We start from the raw sequence: 25,779 nt of genomic DNA, 5'->3' as shown, positions 1-25,779 counted from the left end.
GGCAGGCTGAAGTGGTCCAATGAGTCCATCAGATACTTGGGGATAATTGTTTCGCACGGGAAAAATAGGCTATAAACTGACAATCACGATGTCACGCTACAGGCCTTGAAGACTAAACTGCTATCATGGGACCGCCTTTCGATATCACTACACGGTAGGATAGCAGTCCTTAAAATGGTAGTCCTACCCAAATTACTGTACCTGTTTGTGAACGTACCAATTTGGCCGGGAAGACTCTTTCACTAAACTTAGGTCAATGGCTACAGACTTCCTATGGCATGGGCAGACTCCAAGAATAGGGTGGGGAAAGGTAACAGCCATACTCTTCGGGTGGCCTAGCGGCTCCTGACTTTGAACTGTATTATTATGTGTCCCAGACCCAATTCTCTAAATATTGGTATTCCAGGGATGGGGGCCCCCCGCACGTGGGTGTAGAAGAACTAACCACCTCTCCCACGAACATACAGTCTGATGTTCATTATAGGGATACATGCGACTTCAATCCTGTTAGCTGCACGGTTGGTGCCTGGGGGGCAATATTCAGGAAACTGGGACTGTTGACCCTGTGTAATCCGGAGGTCTCCCTCTGGAACTACCCTGGTATCCCTCCGACACACGATGTCTGCCTACGGTCAGCCTGGGACCCTGGTGACGAGATGCGCCTCGGAGATATGTTTATCGAGGGGAAGTTCGCGACCCTTCAGCCGATAACTGGGGCGTTTGGCAGGGGCTCACTTAGGGTTCTGCAATACTATCGCATGAGGTCGGCCCTCCAGAAACACTGGGCGTCTTTCCCTGACGAACCCCCTAAAGACGCCTGCGTGCAGATGATCACGGCCAGGGACCGCTTGAGGGTGTCCAGCCTATATACCATAGTACAAGCACATTCACCCACGGCTAACTTGAACAGGGATAAATGGGAAAAAGATCTCCAGATCCCTATAGACGATAAGACTTGGGACAGGTATCGTTCTCTTACTAAGAAGGTTTCCCTGAATGCTGGACTACGAGTGATCCAGTTCAAAATTCTTAACAGATTGCACTACACCCCGGCCAAGATAGCCAAGTTTGTTTCAGATACTTCGAGTCAATGCCCCAAATGCAAAGCGGACTACGCTGGCTCGTTCCACATGTATTGGAGCTGACCGGTGGTGGCTGGGTTCTGGAAGGAGGTGGCTGACATACCTAATGAAATCACACAAATCCCCCCGGTGTTGATCCCACAGAAATATTTATTCGGGCATGTAGGAAAGTGCTCCGAAAAGATCAGAAGACTGTTTAATGTCACTTGTGCAGTGGCTAAAAAATGTATCCTGCAACAATGGAAAAATCCGGCGCCACCCACTGTGAAGCAGTTGCGCCGGGGGCTGGTTTATGTAAACGAGGCTGAAGAACAGTTTGTCCTCACAAGCCCTTTGGTGTGCAGACCTAAGGATATTTGGGGACCCCTCAGAATGTTTCTTTGTGATATGATCTCTGATGATGACAGTGATGTTTAGACTCGCCACCTCATCAAGATTCATGATATAGATGCTGTTTCTTTATATTACCGTACCATGTTGATTTCAATTTGTATGATGAAGCTGTAACTGTGTTTTGTGTTTTCTGGACCACTAATAAAAAAAAGTTTAAAAAAAAATGTTTGCATCCAACTTGCCGCTGGCAATCCTGGTCTTAAAGGATGTAGCTTTGGCCTGAATGATCGCTTTTTTATAATCCTTGAAAATTTTGTTAAACTCAATGGGAGAGTCTAGGCGGTTTTTTTGCCAGATGGAGGGGGCAGTATGTTTTTTCGAGCGGATTTCTAACAGCTCGAGGGTGAACCAGGAGTTCATGCGATTATTGGGTTTGGCTTTCCGTGAGGCTATGGCATCTACTGCCTGTTTTATTGTAGAGTTGTAGATTTCAGCAAGTATTTCTAGGTCATTGGAAAAGGATGGCCCAAGTGCAGATATCTGTAGGTGAAAATGCCCTTCTTTGGTAAGCTTGCGGGAGCTCCTGGCAAATGTTGGTGGGAGAAGTGAGGTGCAGAGTTTCTCTTTCAGGGTTGGGGGGGTAAATGGAGAATAGGATGACATGGTGGTCTGTCCAGGGGCTTGGGGAATTAGACCTGATGGAGGGTGGGCAGTTGTGGTCTACTAGCCAGTCTATAAGGTGCAGCCTTACATGTGTGTGGGGTCCGTAATGGATTGTTTGAAGCCTAGTGTGTTTAGCATTTTAGCAAGCGATTTAGCTTGTGGATCTCCAGATCACCGAGTCCCAGCTTCAAGTCAACCAAGAGGATGGCCTTGGATGATGTCTTAAAGTTGTCAGATAGGAGGTGGATGAGGACTACCTGGAAATCTGCCATGGGGCAGGGAGCCGGTAGACAATACAGTGCAATGGTGCAGTTGTGGGATGTGGCGAGTTTAAGGACTAGGAGGTTGCCGTTACCTTCGGTGGAAGTCTTGATCTTTCTAATGGGGATGGACTCTTTCGCTATGAGGGCTACACCACCCCTTTTAGGGTTAGGGCAGTCTTATCTGAAGATGGTATAGTCTGGAGGGAGTGCTAATGAGATGGTGGGGCCTGAGGCTTCATGACGTCAGGTTTCTGAGATTGCTAGGTGGTCGAGGTTATGGGCAGTGAGCAAGTCGTGTATGTGTAAGGTGTGGGATGGGAGGGAGCGTGTGTTACTGAGGGGGCAGCTTAGCATAGTATGCGAGAGGTAGGCAGATTGAGTAGTCGGAAATGTGGCAGCTAATCCAGTTGCACCATTGGAGGCAGTTGAAGTTGTACCATGGACAACATTTGGCATGGTAGCATGGCAAGATTGGAAATAGCACCTCTAGCAGCATTTGGGATGGTAGCATGGGCAACATTTGGTATGGTAGCAAGGGCAACATAAGTAACAGTTTGTGGGAGTTGGGGGTAGCAGCAGAGGTGCGTGCCATGGCAATGTTAGACTCTAATGGTATGATATTTTCATTCCTTCGTAGGGCATGGTGATTGGCGGCAATATTCGGCTCCGGTTTCTTTCAGTGAGGTAGCCCTTGGTTTGGGGATCAAAGTACTGGTCAATGTACAGGATTGTGCGGTGCATTTTCGTCCGGGTGTGGATTGGTGCGGCAGAGAGTCTGTGGTAGGCAGCGGTAAACCCTTGCTGAAGGTGGTGTTACAAGGGGAGGAGTATGCTTACGAAGGAGAAAGGGTGATGCCCACATTTTTGAGGTGTGACAAGCTGTTATTTTCGTCGGGTGGTTTGGGGTTGGGTTGGAGGCTGATGCCTAGCAGGCGGTTTCTGGTTGCAGCATCTCTGGGCTGAGAGCGGTGGAATTGGGGATTGGTGCGTGAGCGGAGATGCTGGAGTCTGCGGGTGAGCATGTTAGGAGCATGTGCGAGGGTGGAGCAGGCTGATGGGATCACATACCGTGGTGATAGGCGCATGCTTGAGACACTTGAGGGGGGGGGGGGAGGGGGCTAAGCCATCACTGTTCCAACTTGCAGCCGCTAAAAGGTAAGCCACCTGCCGGTGGAGGCAAGGGTATGTTAGCCGGGCATGCTGTCCTCAGCATCACTGAGCAGCAGACGGCTACATAGAGGCAAATGTGTCTGCTTTGTACCTTCGCTGCACGACTTCGCCTGCCAGTTAAGGTGGGAGTGCCTTATTGGTCCTGGTTGCGGCTAATCGAGTGCTTTCTGGTAGTGTGGTCCATCGGCTGGGACCTTCTCGCGGCTGGCGGCCATGTTGATGCAGGCTGACCTAACTGCAGACAGATTTAATGATTGTAGGGGAAAATATTTTACCTGCATGCTCCCGTTAGTGGCCTCTAATTTTGTCAGCTAGAATTGCATTATTGTTGCAATGGCCCTCCCTCAGTCACATATCACTTGATTCAATAGGGATTTATATATCGTCTCAACAGCCATTCAGTGCACCAGGGACGAGTATAGTGGGGGAATGTGTCAGCACCAACATTAATTTCATCCCCTGCTGCCAGTCAGCTCTGCTTCAAAGGAGAACGAGTGAAACTCTTTTCTATGCAGTTTTATGCTGCTGCCATTTTCACGGTTTCTAGGAGCCCTCAGGATTTAGAGGTGATGGTCTTTATGAGAGAGCAGCTAATAAATATGAATGAAATAAAGTTATATTTAATAGAAAAGTGAATGCATATGTTTTTGCTTTCTGTATAAAGAGGAAATCCACGAAAAAAAATAATTGGTACAAATTCCCATGCTTATGACCATCCCATCCCCCCCCCCCAACCCAATAGTTCTCGCTAGTAGCTCCCGACTATTGGCCCTCAACAAGTGGCTCTTGCTAAGATAAAGGTTGGAGACCCCTGCTCCAAGATGTGTGCCGGAGCACCTGAACAGTCATCCTACAGCCAAGCACGCACCACACACCCACCCACACCAAGTGGGGGAGGGAAGGGAGGGGGGGGGGGGGGAAACAGCCGTCAACAGCGTAGCCCAGTTCATGTATTACAGCACATTGATGTGTTCTTGTGCGAAGAGGTGCGTTTTACACATTCCTGGTTAACGTAAAGAGTTCATGTGGGTAGGCCGCTGTCACAAAAGCACCTACTCTGTATTCCTATCTTATTGTGCCCCAATAGAATCTGTAGCATCTGCTGTCTAATGCACGAGAACTTCAAAGGGACGTTCGTTAACAGGTCCTTGTCTGTTTATCAGCCTCTCCTTCATCGATTAGCATTGAATCTTCCATGGTGCAATGTAGCAAAGTAGCCTTTTTCTTTTTAACAACTTTATTTATATCAAGTTACAGTAGGTATATGACATTTGCACATATAGGACAAATAATTATGTTACAGTAAGCAGTTCAAGGTAACAATCTCTCCTCCACCCCTGTTCCTCCGACCTGCCCTCCATTCCTTGCGCTTTCCCATGTTCGCGTGTCCTTCCCTTCTGGAAGATGAAGTGGGGATCCCTATGGTCTGAAGAAGCGTTTTGCCATCTGTGGTTCGAAAGTCAACGCCGGGAATTGGCTGTTGTAGTCCAGGATTGGGGCCCAGCAGTCCATAGAACCGTGTAATCTTCCTTCCTTTGTGACTTCTTTTGGCTACCAGGATCTCCCAGACTTTAACCCACCACAGGGATATTAGGGCCACTCCTGTATCTTCCATTTCCAGGCCAAGGTTGTTTTGGCCACCGGAAGCAGCTGCGTGAGAAATTTGGCAGAGCGACCGGCTTTCGGGTAGCCCTCCGGTCTAGATATTCCTAGCAGGATCACCTCTGGGTCCATGGGCAATTTGCGCTGGGTTATAGCTTCAATGATTTGTACGACCTCCTCCCAGAAGGCCTGTGCTTTCGGGGATTCCCACCACATATGTTAAAAGATTCCAAGGGCGCCACATTGCCTCCAGCAGCTCGGGTCTATGGATTTCCGAAAGTGGTGTAGGCGCTCCGGCAGGAAGTACCAACGGTGAAGGAGTTTTAGAGCGCAATCCTTGTAGGTTATGCATCTAGAAGCGGAGTTGATTCTCGTCCAAATGTCTACCCACGTTTGGTCCTCTATGGGGGGCCCCAGATCTGCTTCCCATCTGGCCAAGTCGACCTGCAGTAGTCTGTATAGTTTGGTAATCAGCCCCCGGCGCAGGCCCTCCCTCATTGCATGCTCAAGTGAGTGAAGGTCTCTCGTGGCCCTTTGGCGAACTGCTGGTTGCAGGATCCAATGCCCAATCTGGGCATAGGTGAACCTCTCGGTTTCTTCCAGGTGAAAGACTCTTGCATTCTTCGAAAGAGAGAGGGGCACCATTTTGAAACAGCTATGAGAGCGTTTGAAGACCCCCCCCCCCCCCCCCACCGACCATCTGCTGAAGCGTGCCGTGTAAATTTCCGAGGAGAAATCCAGGTTCTGGAGAATTAGAGAGAGAGGGCCCAGAACATTGGGGAGTTTTTTCCTATGCAGGGCCCAGGCGCATGTGTCCAGAGTAGCCCTGGTGGACGAGAGGATAGTCCGCCAACAGCTGCATGCTGTGCCCAATATGTGTAGCAGAGAGCAGCTTAGCTGGGAGGGGCAGTTAGCCTGTTCAATTGGGTGGGAGGAGGTTGTCTGTTCCACCCAGACCGTGGCATTGGTCAGCTAAGCCAATATATAGTAGTTTGGGAGATTGGGGAGGCACGCCTCCCCATTTGGCCGCTCCAGTTATGACCCTCAACGGGATTCTCGCTTTACCCCCTTTCCAAACTAATTTTGATATCTGCTTCTGAAGCTGCATCAGGGGTTGTTTTGGGAGCTGGACCGGCAGGGTCGAGCATGGGTACAGGAATCTAGGCAAAAGATTAATCTTACATGCTGTAATTCTGCCCAACGGGATATTTCTTGTCCACAAAGCAGCATTTTGTAATTCCTGGTGCCATTTTAGGTGGCTCTGCTAAAAAAAATTAAAATAAAAATTAAAAAAAATAATAAAAAAAAAGTGAATTTGCTGCACTTACTTTTTGAAAAAACGAAGGGTATTTTCTTTTGCACTTAGTTGTGCATAGAGATATTGCATTTTCGATTACTTTTACCAATGCCTTTTAGTGGCGTCATATTTTCTCAAACCATCGGCAGTATATAGGTTTTTTTGTTGTTGAATGTTTTTCCAAATCAAATTAGGAGATCTTTTCTAAGCTACATGATGAGATCTAGTTTTAAATACATGTTCTCGGTTCTGACTTAGTTGTTAATATAAAAAGGTAATGGCAAGCTCCATGGAAGACATCGTTTATCCTCCTTTCAGCCTGGCCTCTATGTAGTCATTGTGTTCTGAAACGTGTAGTTTTGCCATTTAAAATGACTACAAGTTCCAAAATGCAATGAAAAACTGGAATTAATGAACTTCTCATCGGATACACGCTTAGTGGGACCGTTTACATAGGTTGGATGGATTCCTTAACTAGGCAGGTCAGAGCAGGGCGTAAAGCGATCTCTGCTTTCTGTTTCCAATGAGACACAAGTGAGTTTGAAAGAATCAATTCGTTTTTATTGCAGTCATTTTCTGCAGCAAAAACGGTATTATTTTGTATCAGACTATCGTTTGTGATGGATTTTACTTTCAGTTATGTAGGTTTTGGAAAACAATGATATAGCTAGCTGCACTTCAGTGGCTACTATTGTATGCTGCACTCAGAATGATATGATAGGTTATTTATAACGTGCTTAATACACAGAGGTTTCTAAGCGCGGTCCCGGGGATCGAACCTGTGCTGTTCCGTGTCGTCTTGCTTCCAACGGGAGCACGTTGTCGCCAGGTAGCTGAGTTGGTTGAGCCAGTACCAAAGAAAGTGCCAGAGGATCAATAAAATTACAATTGGCCTGCCCATACAATGACGCCTTTTTTGCATTACATCATCTATTATTATGAAGAGAATTCTGTTTGTGGTGTTATTTAAAAATGTATTATTTTTCCAAAATGTTGCAATTTGTTGTTGATGTAGTAGATGTGTGTCACATCATATATGCTAGCATGCCCTAATCCTTTCGGGAGGCGCTAGTCCAGTCCTGATTTTTTTCTTTGCATCTGGGACTTGTAGTTCTACCTTTCCAATCACAAAAACAGGGCTCGACCACCTTCTCTCGATTGGTACGAGTCATGTTGGTTTATATGTATTAGTTTTATTTTACCTATCCAGGTTTTAAGTGGTTAATTTACACTTTACAGTGTTACAGTTTTGCAACTGAAACAAGATTCAGAATACCACAAAAGGTGGTATTTTTTATTGAGAAATCAAAAGCAGCCCAGAGCCGAGCTGTGTGTATGTTTTTTGTTTCAGTAATAATGACCATAAAGGATGTCAAGAGTTCACTCGTGCAAGTGGTTTCATAGTTTGCAGTTGCTCATCCATTGCCTGTGTATAACAGCCCAAGTCAAACTGGTGATTTACCATATAATCATTTTTTTTTTTAAAGTTTACTTACGTTCTTTAATAAAATACATAAGAATAAGTAATACACGATTGCGATTGTGCGACTGTAGCATTAACAAGTCACAGTATTTTGCTCTTGCTTAAGTTCTTCTTTTACTATACCACCATATCTGGATCTGCACCTCTCTTCACAGTCTAGAAGGGTAAACGGAAGAGGATGTCTCAGCCATATGAATGTAAGATCTGGAATGAGGATCGCAACCATTGAAAGGGGTGGTCTACGACACAATTTAACTGTAGAAAAATGTGAACTGGAAGGAGACAGCCATTCAAAGAGGACGACTAAGGGGGATCTCAAATATGCAAGGGGGTTTGGTGGAAAGGGGCATTTAGCTGCACAAAAATTGATCCCTGGAACAGGTGTTTTAAACTCCACTAAGCGAACTGGAAAATAGCTGCAGTAACCATACTAAAGTAGAAGGAAGGACAATTGCTTGTTAATAGCAATCAGGTAGACAGAATAAACTTGTGGTGGAGAGAAGTGTGATCACCTCACTGCCTTTCATCACGGTTCCTCCACATCAGCAACTTCCTAACAAAGAAGGTTTTATAGCTTTTCAGTTGGACTCATGGGCTAAGTAAGTGCTGCACACAGACACGCCTCATATGTTGAGGAGCCCCGCTCACTCGCTTACTTAACATTGAATCTATGTCTCAACCCTGCCCGGCTGCCAGAGTCGTTTTTACCATGTTTTCTGCATTAAACAGACCCTCCATGCAGTGCTCCAGATAAGATTTTGAAGTGGGAGTATTTCACTCCCAATTTTTAAGCTTTAAGAATAAATGTGATTGCAAGAGAGTCAAATGTATGTGACATCCAGCCAACGTGTGCAAAAACTGTATGGAAATCATTACCATGCGGCAGCTTTCTGCATTGTGACAAAATACACCTTTCATTATTTCTTTAAGCTCTGGCCATTTGATCTCTCCTGTATATATTTAAATGTTGAAAACACAAAAACCTAGCCAATTACATAGTAAAGCAAACATGAATTGTATTGTGCGTTTTCAGGTCAGATAGCAGAATTATCTTTTGACGTTTAATGAAAGTCCTCATATCCTGGAGCTGTTACTACCTAATGTTATGCCAATGTTCTGATACAACAGTGCACTGAGACAAGGAATCCATGCTAAATTCTATACCTAATATCATGGTCAAATGGTTAATTATATAGCACTTTTGGCAAAGCGCTGTACATAGAACTTATTTATCACCAAACGGAAGTCAGCACTCCTTTATCGACCTCAAAAGAAAGAAAGGCTGAGTTGGCCTTGCTGGGATTCAAACATGCAAGCTGCAAATGACGCACAGATTGCAGCAACGAGCGCTCAACAGGCTCAGATATCTTATTGGCCAACATCCTTCAGCAGTCGGTACACTGAGTATTGACTGATGTATAATAATCAGAGTACCTAGATGTTGGACGAACCATGCATGAAGCGCTACATAAATTTAAATACCCATCTGGATTATCACAGGTACAGGTTTTGCTGAGTTTCCATTTCAATTACAAATGTAACTCGTTTGTTTGTTTTTAAACAGCGCCTGCACTTCCTGGAGAGTCAGGTCTTGAAGATTTGAGAGGCTAGAAAACCAGTGATTCGTGTAATGAGAATCACTCACCCTTGAGCAAAGACTATGCTGCAACTGACCATTCATAGTAATGTAGTCCATTGACTTATACAATCATCATGTTAATTTCGGATATGCGTGAACAATCCATAAAAACAGTGCAAAAAACAATTATCTGACAATTAAAACTCAATAAAAGACATGTATTCATAAAAACCACAGCAAAAGATAGCAGCTAAAAAGGATTACACGTACAATTCATTGTGTGGTGTATGTGAGCTCAATTCAGGGCAATATACTCGAATGTTTCCTTTGGTGCAATGCTGTTTTCAGATATGGTAATGTTGGTATGGTAATATTTATTTATATAGCGCCTATATACAGCCAAGTGTTTCAAAGCGCTCAAGGAGGGTGGGAACACGGGGAGGGTGGGGGGGGAAATCACAGCCGCTCAAAGCCATTGGATTTATGAGGCGATAGTCTGCACAGGCAGGTTAAGTGAATAAGATACATTTAACAGTTTAGATACAGCAAATAGGCCTGACACCGATTCTGCGATTTTTTTTCCAAGTGCACTTTAAGGGGTGAAGACAAGGGCCAACAGACAGAACGATCTTCAGGCAGGGCTATATACAGATCATGCAAGTGCGAAAAGGGCAAGGGAGGGGCAGGGGACCAAGTGCACCCAGTCGGTAGAGAATGGTGAAGTGCTAAGAGAAAAGCTCTCAAGGTGTTATTACAAGTGCAGTGGGGGGGCTCTGGAGGGCCCTGAGGCAAGTGCAGAAAGGACTGGTATGGATGCCTGGGACCTGTGAGACTCTGGAGGTACACCAGGCGGCCAGTGAGCAAGCTCTGTGGAAAGGAGGGAGAGAAGAGCAGAGAGCTAGGTTAGCAGGGTAGGGTGAGAGAAGGAAGAGGAGAAGAGGAAGGTCTTGAAGAGTTTCTGGAACTTAGCTCAAGACAGAGGGTGGCAGGGAGGCTGTTCCAGAGGGAGGCATCTGCTGAGTAAAGGGATCTCGCTCCAAATATCTGCTTGGAGAACCGGCTCATTCACAGAAGGTTGGCGTTAGATGAGGGGAGGGCTCGAGAGGGACAGTATTTAGGAAGGCAACTTTGAAGGTAAGTAGGTCCCAGGCCCCAGGCCCCAGAAAGCCTTGTGGACAATGCAGAGGGTCTTGAATTTGATCCTTGCAGCCACAAGGAACCAGCAAAGGGATTTCAGAGACAGAGAGATGCAGTCACTGGGCTTGAGGGCAAGGATACATCTTGCGGTTCTTTCCTGGATGAGTTGCAGAGGGCGCAGGGAGGTTGAGGAAGAGGCTGTTGCAGTAGTCCAGCCTGGAGAGAACTGGGCTCTGGAGACAGTGAGCTGCTGGGGAAGTGAGAAAAGGTAGAGTGCCTGCAAGGAGGTGTAGTTAATGATTAGACTGAGAGGAGAAGTAGAGAGTGGAGTCGAAGATGACCCCAAGGTTTTTGGCCGCACAGGTGGGGGTCAGCACGGGGCCAAGGGAGGGCAGCCAGAGTGAGAGGGAGAAAGCGGAAGCAGGTGTCCCAATGCGAACAATCTCCGTTTTACTGGCATTGAGAGACAAAGGTCATCTGCAGCACAACATGACTGAATAGCGGACAGTCAGGTATGAGGGAGGAGGCAGCTGAGGGTAGCCTGAAGGATAGTTGTGTGTCATCCGCAGTTTTTAGTGAATATGTTGAATTACATATTTTTGCGAATGCCATAATGTCGAGAGAAAAAAATTAGGATTTTTTTTTTTAAATGGGGGTTCCCCCCCCCCCCCCCACAAACCCTGTTTTTTTTTTTATTTACTATTTATTTTTACTAGCTAAACCAAAAACAAATAAAATAAAAAAATGTCGCCATTCTTTTTTCGACATTTTTGCATTCGAAAAAATGTTTGACATTTTAACTGGATACCGTCATTCGCATAACACTGGAAATTAGAGGTGAAAGTAGCAATCTCATGTGCAAGGGTAGCCATGTAGACGTTGAAGAACCAGGAGGATAGGTTAGAACCCTGGGGAATGCCGCAGATTGAGAGGGTGATAGTCGAGAGAAAGGCAGCAAGTTCGACCTGGGATGGGCGGTTGGAGAGAAAAGAAGTTAACCAAGCCAGAGGATGACCTGTGATTCCCAAAGTGTCACGAAGCCGTGAGAGCAGAATGTTGTGGTTAACCGTGTCAAAGGCAGAGGAGAGATCAAGGAGAATGAGGGCAGAGGGAGCGTTAGTGTCAAGATTTGAGAGCAGGTCTTCACGGGTGTTCAGAAGAGCAGTTTTCATGCCTCTGGATGCTCTAAAGCCAGACTGATGGTCGTGGAAACAACAGATTGATTCAGTGTGGAGGTTTAGCTGAGAGATATCCAGCTTCTCCAGGAGTTTGCCCAGGAAAGGAGTGAGAGAGATCGGGTGGTAGTTTGACGGAAAAGGAAGCGTCAGCAGAGGGTTTCTTGAGAAGAGGGTGCACAAGGGAGTGCTTGAGAGCAGTTGGAAAAACTCCAGTGGAAAATGAGAGGTTGCAAAGTTCGGCCAAGGCTGGTGCGAGGGAGTCAATGTTGTCCTTGATTTTGGAAAGGCATGGGTCAACTTGCTTGGATGAGGTGTTCATAGACCAGACTTGTCTGGCGACCTCATCAGGTGTGACGGGCGAGAGAAAGGAGAGTGGAAGTGGAGGTGGGGCCAACAGAAGGACAGGTGTTGGTGTGTGCTGTGGTGTGGGGGAAGAGGATGTCTTGGGTTTTTGTGGTGAAGTGTGCTGCCAGGACAGAGCAGAGGTCCTAGGTGGGAGTGACAGGAGGTGGCTGCAGCAGGAGGGGGCAGTTCCTTGCAGACTTTGAAAAGTTTGGCCATGTTGTTTGATGCCACGGAGCTGCAGGCTTGAACAAAGACTCTTTTCTTGGAGCGAGTGCAGAGTCGATATTGCCTTTGAAGGAGGCTGCAGGCCAGTTTGTCAGATAGTCGACCAGACGAATTGCATTTCCGCTCAGCTGCCTTGCACTTGCGTTTAAGTGCAGCCAGGCCAAGAGTTGCACTTTTTGGTAGGCTTCAGTCGGACCCTCATGACAGGGGCAAGAATATCAATAGTGTTGGAGAAATTAAGGATAGTGAGGGTTGTGTCAGGATGGGAGGAGTAGAGTAGGTGGAGGCAAAGGCAGCCACTGTCACTTTTTTCATTGGTCTGGAGACCTTGAAGCCGAGTGGATGTGCCGGGTGAGTTGCTGCCGAGGACCGGAGAGCTTCAGGTGAGTTGATAGAAAAGGGCAGTCAGTCCAAGAGAGAGAGGTAGTGAGAGGGATGGAAAGTGGGATGCGAGCATTCAATGTGTGGCACGCAGTGCGAGTGGAGCCACAGGGTAGAAACGCATAGGTTGTGGATGGTCGTGACAAGTCAGGAGAGTCGAGGTGGATGCTGAGTTCACCCAGGAGGAGTTAAGAGGAGGAGGAGAGAAGAGGCTAGGTTGGCCGATTACGAAAGGAAGAGTGAGCTGTCCAGGAGGCCGCTAGAAGGTGGCCATGAAGAGAGAAAATTTAGGAGAGAGCGAGAGCCTGCAGACTAGGCACTCAAAGGAGGAGTAGGCCTGAATAGGGATAATAGACATATCCATTCAGGGAAGATCAGTGCTACTCCACCACCTGCCTTCTTTAGCATGGCGCAGAAATAATTTAGTAGCCTTCAGGGAGGAATGTCTCAAAGCTTGTGACAGAGCAGTTCTTGGACCATGTCTCAGTGATGGCAAGTACATCAAGATCCACGAGTTCAAGGAGGTCGCAGATATTGGTTGGGTGTTTACCAGCAGAGCAAGTGTTAGGGTTGGAAATGTGGAGTAGCTTGCCATCCTTAAAGGCCTTCTGTGGGGGCACATGGGACAGTGGTACCCCCACCTCCCCTATGAGGGTGGCAAGAAGGCCAAAGATACAGTAGTAGATGGAGGAGTCAAGGCCGACAAGGGGGACGGGTCAGTAGGGCAAGGCCCAGGCGTAGCGACCGGCCCAGGCGTAGGGACCAGCCCACACATGGAGAGTCCACCCACAACAAATATATTAGCGCAGGCCAATACTGTACAAAGCCTTGTACCTACATTAGGGGTCTTATGAGCCGCCTTCTGGCTAGTGCGTAAACCAGGCAAAAAAATAAAATTAAAATAAAAAGCTCAGTTGTGTTGGGTCCTCATAAGGAGCATCAGATACCGGACAAGATCTGTACTCTCACCCTCCCCCCCACCATGCTGCCACCACAGCCCTTAGGTGGATGCAGTTAAACCTTGCTGTAGATATAAGGACACAGTCAACAGGGAATTCTGCCCAGAGCAAATAACGCTCAACACCCAGAGACATTATGGTCATCAGGCCACGATTCAGGTTTCATGGTTTCTGCGCTTTCTCTGTCCAATCTCCCAGATTCAAAACAGACATACCGTCCATCGATTTAACTCTCTCCAGGAGCGTATACTGCTCGGAGAGTAAAAGTGCATAATATTCATAATATTAATCCCTCTCATCTGTTTCTTAATATGGAGCAGCCATGGGATCGTATCTCCTGGATCCTTGTCCAACAGAAAGATATTTGTGTGTTAATGAAGCTTTACCGTTACCCCATAACCTGAGCCAATGTAATACTGGTTGCAAGGAAATTGTATCCTCAATTAGTATGCAGCCCAGCTTCAGGTGTACTCCGAAATTTGGGGCTGAAGCAGGTAACCCCAGCAAGTTCTTGAGGAATTGGTTCTCCAGAGTCTGGACCGCACCAACATTGGAGTGACCCCGCAGTTACATTCCAAATCTAGCCCCTGATGCGGCCTTTCCCTTATAGAACTGCAGCAATGGGGGAATAGATTTGGCTTTAAACAGACATAGCCCTTGAAACCCAAAGCAACGCATGCTTGAACTGCTTATATATGTGGGCCGTTGCACCAACATTTGCAGAGAATCTGAACACCAAGTAGTCGAAAGAGTAGACCCTGGGGATAACAGTGTTCATGCAATGCACAGTCCTAAAATTGATCGTCATGATCCACCAGGGGGCGCTGAGATGTGTTGAAGCATCTCCGCTCGTCTCCCCACCAGGGCGCTGATCGAGGGACCCGAGCCCCCCCCCCCCCCCCCCCGACACCCCCGGAGCGAGACACCGACACCCCCCGCCCCTGTACGAAGGTGCCGGGCACCCCTGGCCCAAACCTGAGACCCAGGAGTGGAGCAGAGCCGGAGCTGCGAGCCAGCGGACCCCGAGGGCGCGAAACCCCTCCCTCCTGCGGCCCTGCGGCTCCGCGGAAAACAACTGCGAGCCCGGGCCCAGAGAGGCCTCGCAAAGGCCCAGGCGTCCGAGGCCGAGGGATCCTGCCGAGAACCGACGGCGGCTCGCGGCAACGGAACGGCCCAGGAGGTGGACCGAGGAGCGGGAGAAGGAGGGGCCGCACCAGGACGAGGAACCCCCCCAGCGGGGTGTCAGCGAGGGAGAGGCTCCCCAGGATTGCGCAGATTCTGGCGAAGCCCGCGCGGGGCGAACACGAGTGGCGTGGGAGAGGCCCCCCCGAGGTAAGGAGACCCACCCCGGGGCTGGGCACCCACAGGGGGCAATAAAACTCACGGCCCCCAACACAACGGTGGAAAAAAAAAAAAAAAAAAACTGGGAGAACCTGTGGAAGTGGATCCCCCGCCCACGACAAGTGATCTGCCTGGGGCTCCAGCCCCCCCACAACCTCCTCCCAGCCCCTGGCCGCAGAGCTACCAAGGGCCCCCGCTCCCCCTGGGACGCAAAGGAGACAAGCAGGCCCCGGTGGCCACAATCATTTGGGGGCAGACACCGGGGAGCAAGAGTGTCCAGGGAAGGCCTATGACCTGGAGGGAAACACTGCAGAGGTTTCGGCGCCCGTCCCTTGAGCCCCAAACAACCCCTGAAATGGCCGCCCAAACGCAGCAAGAAGCGGCAGACGCAATCTCGGTCTCCAGGGGAATGGCGGCCCTGTTGGATGAAATTAGAGGATTCCGCGCAGACATCACCCTTAGGCTGGACACCCTAGACAAAAAGGTTGAAAACATAGAAGACAGGGTGCAGTCACTGGAGAACAACACACCTTCGAATGACATTCTCGAATCGCAATTTGACATGCGCCTGTCTGAACTTGAGAGAAGAGAAGAAAAATGCTCATTGAAAATGGATGACTTGGAAAACAGAGAAAGGCGCTGCAACCTACGTTTTCTGGGCTTCCCGGAACAGGACGGGGAAACCCAGGCTGACATTGTCAAGGCAGTCAACGCGGTGGCGAGAGTGCTTTTTGACAGAACTAACACTAACGAACCCACCATCGACAGGGCCCACAGAGCAGGGGCAGCCTCCAGAGGCCCCAGATCCGTCTTAGTTCGCTTCCACTACTTCTCTGAGAAAAGCAGGATCCTCGAACTAGCTCGCAAGAAGGGCCCGGTGGAATGTGATGGGGCCCAGATCTCAGTATACCAAGATTTGTCGGCCTTCACTCTGGCGAGACGCCGTCTTTGTTCCCCTCTGACGAAAATGCTCCAAGCCAAGGGAGTCCGATACAGGTGGGGGTATCCTTTTTCACTTTCTTTCGAGCATGAGGGATATAAGTATACCCTGATCACCGAAGACGACATCCAACGAGTGACAGGCAAACTCCTAGATAACTCGGATTTTGAACCGGGAGACCGCGATCATGAGCGCACCCCGAAGGGCCCTAAAAAGATCAACGCCCCAAAGGAGAGGCGCAGAGTACGAGGCCAAAGGAAATTCAGGAGAGTGGCACCAGCGTCGCCGGACCCTCAGAATAGCTGAAACAAACTACTAGAATCTGATGAAATCTTTCTCCACTCGACGTTGCAAAGGGGGGATGTTGTTACATTTCAAATTCTTGCATCAAGCCCGCAGGGGCGGGGGGGGCTCGAATGGGCTTTTATAATGAGGTAACGAGCCCGGAGGGGGGAGACATGGTTGGCCGGTTGTGTGACTTTGAGACGATGCCTCAATACAACCAGGCGATCTGGGGGGAGGGGGGTGGGGGGAGAGAAGAGGGGATGTTGGGGAATTTGTTATAATACGCCAAAGTTTGGGGTCTTGATCACACCGTGGGGGCTGTTCCTAACCCTCAGCGAGGTGCTGAAACATAGAGGGAGTAATGACGCTTGCATCCTTGAAATTGGAGTTATGTGCTTCACAACGCATCCTAATGGATGATTCACTCCAATCTTTGTCAGTGGGGTCTCTGAATGTTCGGGGGCTCAACTCACCCACCAAGAGGTCACTGCTCATGCGGGAATTTACGAGGACGAAACTACAATTTCTCTTTGTGCAAGAGACCCACTGGGTTCGGGGGAAGGAGCCCAAGCTTAAAGCTAAAAATATAGATCAGGTATTCTCAGCCTCTACCCAGTCCAAGAAGAGGGGAGTAGCTCTGCTGGTGTCCCCCGGGGCTCACTTTGGATTTAAGGTGGCACAGGCCGACCCCGAGGGTCGGTATCTCATGGTAAAAGGGGATGTGCGGGGACGCCTGTTCACCCTGGTTTGAATTTACGCCCCGAATGAGGCGCAGGACGTCTTCTGGGAAAGCATGAAGGGGACAATAATGTCATTTGCGGAGGGGACCCTCCTGGTGGGAGGGGACTTTAATATGGTGCTCTGCCCCGAAAGGGACAGAAAATCTGTGAATCCTTGCCCCAACATCCGCCTCCACAAAAAATTGGCATCAACCTTCCAGGCAGTGAATGGGGAATTGGGGTTGTGTGACACGAGTACACCCAAGAAAGGTCTGAACCCCGACTACACTTTTTACTCTAAGCCTCACGATGCCTTCTCGCGTATAGACTACATTTTGGTAGATTCAGCAATGCAGGGTGAGATCACCAGCGCTGGGGTGGAAATCGTCCCCTGGACGGACCATGACATGGTGAAGATTGGTATCGGCCTCCCCCCTACTCCTGTAGCCAGCTCCCGATGGAGTTGTAACGACCTCCTACTACATGACAAGGATACGCGCCAAACCCTTCTTACAGCCATAGAAGATTATTTCTCCCTGAACGACAACGGGGAGGTAGGCACTATGGGAGTATGGGAGGCATTTAAAGCAACCATCAGAGGTACCCTAATTGGCATTGGGGCGGGGAAAAAAAGAGAGGGACCGGGAAGAGAAAGACCTGAAAACCAAAATAGAGGCCATACAACTGGGTGGTAAACTGAAAACACAGATGTTCCCTGGGCAGTGGGAGGAATTGCAGAAGCTGCGCACTAGATTGGCTCACCTCCAGGTAGGGCAAACGGAAAGGAAGCTCTCGTTTCTGAAACAAAAATATATGGAAAAAGGGGAAAAGGCCGACAAGATACTGGCCTGGAGACTCCGCGAACTTAGGAACAGCAGGTGAGTGAACTCAATCCGCTCTGTGGACGGTAACTCGACCGCAAGGGACTCCAAAATAGCGGAACAATTCAGGCTATACTATGAAAAATTATACTGCTCAGAATACAAGGGGGATGGGATAGAAGTTTATAGGTTCCTGGATTCCCTCCCTGTCCCGGCCTGCTACCAGACAAGGCCGACACTCTGGAAATCCCCATTTCCCCGGAAGAGGTAATTGATACTATCTCCTCCTTAAAAAGTGGCACGGCCCCGGGGGACGACGGCTTCTCAGTCAAATTTTATAAGACCTATAGATCCACACTCGCCCCCTTCCTGGCCAAGCTGTTTAACTGTGCACTAAATCAAGGGTCCCTCCCTCCCACAATGATGTCAGCCTTAATAGTGGTCCTACCGAAAGACGGCAAAGACCCAGCCCTATGCCAGTCATATCGCCCCATATCGCTCCTAAACACTGACGTTAAAATACTGGCGAAACTCCTGGCGAACAGACTGGCAAAATTCCTCCCCACCCTAGTACATGGAGATCAAGTGGGCTTTATCCCGGGGCGCCAGGGGTCGGATAACATCAGAAAAACCCTCGACCTTATGCATGAGGCTACCGAACAGGGAGTGGAGGGATACCTCCTTTCACTCGACTCTGAAAAAGCCTTCGACCGGGTCGAATGGCCCTACATGATCAAGGTTCTTAGGAAAATGGGATTGGGAGATAATTTCTGTAGGTGGGTCGCAGCTCTATATAACTCGCCCTCGGCGAGAGTATCAGTTAATGGGGGCACATCCGAACCCTTTTCCCTTTCCCGAGGCACCCGGCAAGGCTGTCCCCCGTCACCTCTCCTATATGCCCTGGCCATGGAGCCCCTGGCTATAGCGGTTAGGAACGACCCGGAGATTAGGGGTATACGATGTGGTGAGTGCGAGTTTAAGCTCTCCCTGTTCGCGGACGACATACTGGGCTATCTGACCAGCATTCACAAATCCCTACCGAGGCTGTTTGATCTCATAAACCTTTTCGGCTCCTTTTCAGGGCTGAGAATAAACGCATCCAAATCAAGTATTATGCCAATGGGCCCAGGGGAACAAGATATTGAGAACAAAACCGACATTCAAGGGGTTAGAATCGAGCGAACATCCACAAGGTATCTGGGCATCACCATCCCCAGAGATCTGTCTCATCTATACCAATGGAATTTCCCTGGAATCCTCGCCCAGGTCAGTAGCGATCTCAAAAGATGGGCCCCCCTCACGCTCTCCTGGCTTGGACGCATGGTCTCGGTTAAGATGAACATTTTACCTCGCCTTCTCTATCTCTTCTCAGCTCTCCCTGTCGTGATACCTGAGGCCTTTTTCGAGGTGCTCCAGTCTCGTGTCCCTCGCTTCATTTGGAACGGCAAAAGGCCCAGGGTTAAAACTTCCACTCTGACCCTCCCAAAGTCCCATGGTGGCTTCGGTCTCCCCGATTTTAGGCTCTATTATAAAGCAGCTCAGCTCAGGGTGATGTTGGAGCACATGTGGGACGACATGCGTACATTCTGGACGTATGTCGAAGACACCCACGCACATCCGAGGAAGGTCAGGGACTATCTCTGGGCCCCTCCCAGGTCACTCCCCCCACAACTCAAAACACATCCTACTTTAGCAGTCCTTTGGTCACTGTGGAAACCCAGCAAAGCTAATAATTTGATATCTACATGGCCTTCGCCTCTGTCATCTCTCTGGGGCCCGCCCATTGATCTGGATATGAGGGGCTTTCGGGACACCCAGGCATGGTCTGACATGGGACTGGAAAGAGTCTCCCAGCTTACACGAGAAGAGGGCTTCATTGAATACGACAGCTTGACAGAGGCTCTGGTGGACAGGCCCCCCACGGTTTTTGAATTCCTGCGGCTGAAAGGGATACTTACCCAACCGCGGTGGTCCGATCAGCTTAGTCGCCCCCTCACCCCACTCGAACTAATTCTGGCCAAAAGTAAATCTCGCAAAGGTTCGCTATCTAAGTTTTATAGTGTGCTGATTATAGCCGACCTAGAAGGCAGACAACCCTTCAAGCGCATATGGGAAGAGAGGATGGGGATGCCAATAGAGGATCACACCTGGAGGGCGGTTTTCAAGTGCATTTTCACAGGCTCCCTATACACAGCAGCTATGGAACATAACTTTTAAATCCTCCATTCATGGCATCGCCCCCCGGCGCTATTGTCTAGAATGTACCGGGATGTTTCCTCCCTCTGCCCCAGGGGATGCCATCAACGGGGAACCTGGTTTCATATGTGGTGGAGTTGCCCGTCCATACAGGTATACTGGACGGAGCTCCTAAACTGGATCAAAGATATCGAGGGTTATGGTCCATCTTTGCACCCGCTGGAAATCCTACTGGGCTCCCCCATGCCGGAGTCGGAGGTGAATGCCTTCCCCAAGGTCATATGCGCCATGTTGCGGGCAGGGAGACTGGCGCTTGCGCAAAAATGGAAAAGTGTCCTGGCCCCCTCCAAAGAGGAATGGCTCTGCAAGCTCAGAGTGATTTTCAGCTACGAAAAACTCTCGGCAATAGCAAACAATACTATGTCTGATTTTGTCCAAGAGTGGACGGCAGTGCTGCTGCACGATGATTGTATTACTATGCGATTGTAGAGGGGCGATGGAACAAAAGTTTAAACCAATGGTTGCTATGCGCTGGTCCCCACGCCCCTCAGAGGGTTGGTCTTGCCCTGGCCCAATCACCACATGGCCTTACCCCACTGTCTCAAGGATCACTTTTCTCTATCGCAGCGCTATGCAAGTGTTCTTCCCTATGCTAAATATAGTTGCATTTTCCCTAAAGTTGGCGTAACAATTGTTTGGGGGGAGGGATCGGGAGGGGGGGAAGGGGGGTTGGGAGTTAACCAGAAAATGTTTCCGACAATGTGATTTTTTCTTGCATCTATTGCGGGTGGAATAGGCCAGTAGGCCCACCCTGTCGTGTATGTTGTCAATAAAAATAAATTTAAAAAAAAAAATTGATCGTCATTCTCCCCTTTCAGCAGGCCATCACCGCTGATTTTGCTGCATTTACTACCAGATCCAGCCCCTCCACAAAAGTGACATACTACGAAAGGAGTACAATCCTAGGAAAATAAATATGCACATTGTTTCTGTTTGCTCCATGAGCATCTACACACAACAAAGCAGAAGCTGAATGTAAAGAAACCATTCCTTGTATCAGTGTGCAGTTTCTTTTTTTGAAAGTCTTCAGAGAATAACAATTCTATTCCAGACAATTTTCTCCATGGCTTGCAATTACATCCAGGTAGATAAAAATCAAAAGAAGCCATCTGTTTTCTGTCAAGTAACCTGACATTTTCACTGCACTCTGCTCTAAACTTGTGCGTAAATGTACACAGGAAAATAAAGCTGTCGTATTCACAAGAATTTAATGTGTAAAAAGGCCTGGTATGAACCTTATCTGCAGGCCTGCCTCCAGGATATTGCGTCATGAAATGGTACATTTTGCAGCACAAACTTTTTTGTTGCATTTTCCAGCACGTTTTTGCATTGATTGCCGGGTGAAAGATTGGCACATTGCTGAAAAGAGCACTGTGCGGCACTACAAGAGATCCAGGTGGTCATCATTTGTACCTTTTTTCTCAATTTAATAGGAAGAGTCCCAGATGTCAGTGGCTTGACAGAGTTTCCTTTGCGCTACCTTTTTGGTTTAATGTGCATGCCTATTTCATATTAAATATATTGATCATTATCCGTTATGATGGTGGAAATATTCCCCTTCTATGTTCTCCAAACACTCAAATACCTCTCACCAACCCCTTTACACGTACCAATTTCCCCATCACAAGTTACTGTCAAACCTCTCACTCTCAGTCATGCACATACTCATTTGCCGTCACACTGCCAAGTCACAATTTGAACTCCCCAGTCCCTGCCACACTCCAAATCGTACTTGCACCTTATACTCTCCAATTCCGCCTGCAGTATTCAGTCCTTCATACATTCTTGCTACTTCTGCATCTTGCATCCTTTCTCACATTATATTGCACTCTTCCTTTAGCCTGTCTCCCAATCTGCAGCTCATTGCCTCTTTCTGATTTCTGGCCCACCCCTCCAACTGTAGCCCACATTCCCTCTGCGTTCTGGCCCACCACCCCACTACTTCCCCTCTGCTCTCTTGCCCACAGCTTCCCCCTCTGACCCACTGCTCGCCCTCTGCTTTCTTACCCATCGCTCCCCATCTGACCCATCACCCCCCTCCGTCTCCTTTGCCTCTCATTTTGTGAATATTTATTTTTTGGAGTATACATTTTTGGCCCAAATCCAAAAATAGGGCATCTAAAAATAAAGCAAAGGATATGCCATTTTTAGATAGGCAGGCCACCTTATTCTCAAGGGTGACCTGCGCTTTTCCACTGGGCTGAGCTGTAGCCCAAACGAAGAGCTGGCCACAGCTTTGAATATATTGGTGTTGGAAGTGCTCTCCAGCCAGTATGTTCAACAGACTAGCAGGCCATCACTGTGATGGGCCATTAAAGGGGCCCATCACTGTAAAATTTCACTAAAAAAATGTAAAGTTGCATGACCGGGTCAGGGGAGACCAGGTCATGCATCTGGCACTCCCCTCCACCATGCCTATTCAAAGCAGGTGCATGTGGTTGCCTTGGTTTTCTGCGCCTCCTGTTTGTAAATTAGGGATATGCTCTTAAATGCGCAGAAATGACCCTTGCTTTGCGCAAATCTGTAAAGAGGTGAAAAAGGCCATCTGAATGGGTGCATATAAGATGCACCCATTCTGATGTCCTTTGTTGATTGGGCAACTTTTTGAGGCGCGTGACGAGATGTGCTTGTGCATTGAATTACTTGTATCAAAAAAGGTTTTGGCAGCACGACTCCTGTCTTTGTTTTTTTAATAAACTAAATTTTTGCAAAAACCTCAGTTTTTGCTGTTTTCTGCGGGATCTCAAAAATCGCTATAAGCTGGATGGTGTGATGTTGGCGTCAGGTTCCAACAATTTACCATGTTTTTTTAGACTATTAATGTACATCCCCAATGCACCAAAACGTGAGACACCTTTCATGTAGAAAACGCACTTGTAAACAAGCATTAGCAATGCCAACAGTGTGGGCTTTGTGTAGGCATGGGAATGGCACTGCTGTACTGGTATTAACTGGCCATTGATGGCAGCAGCTGCAAAATGGTGCGGGTACCTGTGCACCTAATAGCAGTGCATGGCAAATGCCTAATACTTATACACAAGCTATAATTGTTGGCTTTGTCAAAGCTTGTTTTTCCAGTTACGATGTGCCACATTCAATTGATGACAATATTTTATTCCCCTTCGTTTTGTCATTATTTCTCCCGCCACACGGCACCCCTCACCTCTCCAGTACACTGCCCTTCATTCGCTCCCATATTATCATTCCTTTCTCCCTGTGGCTTCATTCCTCATCTCCATGCTAAATGTAAAATGCAATGAAAACAAACGCCAAAACAATTGCCATTGCTTAGTTTTTGTAGAGATGCAGTACCTCCGACAACATACAGATGTCCTCATAACAAATCTGAGAGGACCTCTGCATGTTGTCAGTGGTACACCACTGCTCCAAAAAATATATAAAATGCCAGAGGCCCCAGTATTTCATAAGAGGACCCCTGTATGTTCTCAGTGGTACTGCACCTCAAAAATATAATGCAATACAGAACTCAAATCCCATGGTTTTATCTGCCTTACGAAAGTGCGTTATATAGGATGATCAACGATTCTTATCTGTTGGAGGGATATAAATTACAAATAGCATCACAGACTCACGAATAACCTTGATATGCATTGTGAATACAACCAACAGATGTAAGGGAGGTAGTGGTAAGAGCATTAAGGGAAAATTGGATCCCTGCACTGATCTTGTTCCGTGTTCTATAGTGCGTCCTGCTGCCAAATCCAGGGTTCCTGCAAGACAATGTTCCAAACGTCCTGTATGGTGATATAGGAAAAGGACGGGAACCCTGTCTGTGTTGGCGCTGGATTCCAATAGTTGTCACCAGATGAGGTAGTGTGTCTAGCACGAGCAAATTAGTCTTACTACTTGGTTAAACTTGTAGTCATTGAAAGATCGCTGTAACCGCTCATCTTGTTTCTAGAGGCCCTGATGGCCACAGTTGCTACCCAGCCTCCTTAACCAAGGAATATAAATCTTCAGTACCCATTCCGCCTTGATGAAGACCTTCTGGTCGAAACATGTGTCAGCGTTCTCATTGTGATTGGCACTACATGTGCCACAAAGACTGTGGCAACTCTATGCCAATTAAAATCTACACTACACATATAACCAAGTATTAAGACTAATTTGCTCGTGACAACTATTGGAATGCCAATTAAAATCTACACTACACATATAACCAAGTATTAAGAGTGGACTAATTTGCTCGTGACAACTGGTGACAACTATTGGAATCCATCGTCAACACAGACGGGGTTCCCGTCCTTTTCCTAAACCAACAGATGTACTCCCGACTTGCACTGTTGCTTCTTTTCCCACATGCGCTGTTGCTCCTTCCATCCTTGCCCAGTCACCCCCCACCCCCTACGATGTCAATCCTTCCCCCCTCTTTTGTGCGATCACTCTTCCTCCCCAATTGCACGTTCACTCCTTTCGTCAAATGTTGTACAGTACTCCTGTGTTCTGTTGCTGGCCCAGCTTTTATTGATACTTTTTTATTCTGTTACTGTTGCCATTGATTCTATGTTCTTCCCCCACGCCCCTGGTGCTGCCCTACACTCCCTCCCTTGCTGCAATCATTCCTCATTCCTCCCCGCTATGCTAAATGTAAAATGCAATAAACTACACACAGCAACATTATTAGCATTGCCAAGGCGTTTCGCTTGCTTCCATTTCTTACAAGCCCCTCCTTTCTTTCTATATCATTGCCACCCCATCCATTAACGCTTCTAGCCCCCTAGACTTCCCACCCCTAACACACGTTCCCCTCAATTTCTCATCTTTCTGCCCGAACTCCATTGACACATTTGTGTTTTACTCTTCAAAGCTGGATCGTCTGTTTATCCAACACTAAGACAGTTAAGCCAATGGACGAACAAGCTGAAAATGCAACTAACACTACGAAAACGCATTAACATACAAGCAGATGGCCACATTAGCACTTGGCATCGGAATTTAAGGTGCCCCTCTCACCATCTCGTCGGGTTGTTGCAGAGTCCTGCTGCCCCCATCCTGATGGCCACCGGCGGCAGGTGCCGGGCTGGCCCTTCCTTCGGGGGTTTTCCTCTCACCCTCCCGGCCGCCCTTACCAGCGCGGCGTCGGCTCCAAAGGTAAAGAGCACCTGCACCGAGCACCAGCGGTGCCCCGATAGCCAGAGCCAACTGCCAGCGAGGCAGCGAGCCTCCCTGAGAGGGCTCTACTGGTTTGGAAGCAGCCATGAATTAGCCTGACAGTGCGGCAGTACAGCCAGGGAGAGGACAGGGGTCACCGGAAGAACTTGAAAAGGTGTTGCAAAGAAATGGGCCCCCTTTTAGATAGTGTTCCCTGCTGTAAAGCTGCGCACGCGCTGCTCTTTGAATAGCGATCTCTCGTGGAACGTCAGATGATGTTCCTGCTCAGATGTCCGTGAGCTGCGCATGCTCTGGCAGTAGGCGCGCGTGAGTCCGTTGCTGGTGCCGAAGCTGCTGTCACTGTCCAGAAGTCTGGGTGCTCACGTTATTTACCATAAGACGGACATGTCTCTAATTTCACCGCCCTGTTAACTGTTTACTCACCCGCAAAAAAAACCCTACACTTCACAGGGAACTCATTCGTCAAAAACAACATGAAATCGGACGTTTTCCCCCGCCATGGGGATACAGAAAGTTGAGAGCTATGAGAAGGGATTTGATCACGAGTCCGAATGCCGGATTTCTGGTATAAAATCAAAAGAAAGCTG

General features: G+C 48.2%; 1 protein-coding gene across 1 annotated transcript in view; it reads right to left on the bottom strand.

Moving 5' to 3' along the window:
- Positions 1–25,482, bottom strand: part of TOMM70 (translocase of outer mitochondrial membrane 70) — a 561,013-nt gene extending 535,531 nt beyond the window's left edge. The window contains exon 1 of the mRNA XM_069639990.1: positions 25,034–25,482. Within this exon, the coding sequence (XP_069496091.1) occupies positions 25,034–25,279 (246 nt within the window). The 5' untranslated portion in view covers positions 25,280–25,482. The remainder of the gene's footprint in view (positions 1–25,033) is intronic.
- Positions 25,483–25,779: the final 297 nt, after the last annotated feature.

Source organism: Ambystoma mexicanum, chromosome 7q (assembly GCF_040938575.1).
Source record: "Ambystoma mexicanum isolate Mex_15411 chromosome 7q, UKY_AmexF1_1, whole genome shotgun sequence".
Taxonomy (NCBI): domain Eukaryota; kingdom Metazoa; phylum Chordata; class Amphibia; order Caudata; family Ambystomatidae; genus Ambystoma; species Ambystoma mexicanum.
This window is presented reverse-complemented; position numbering and strand designations above follow the sequence as displayed.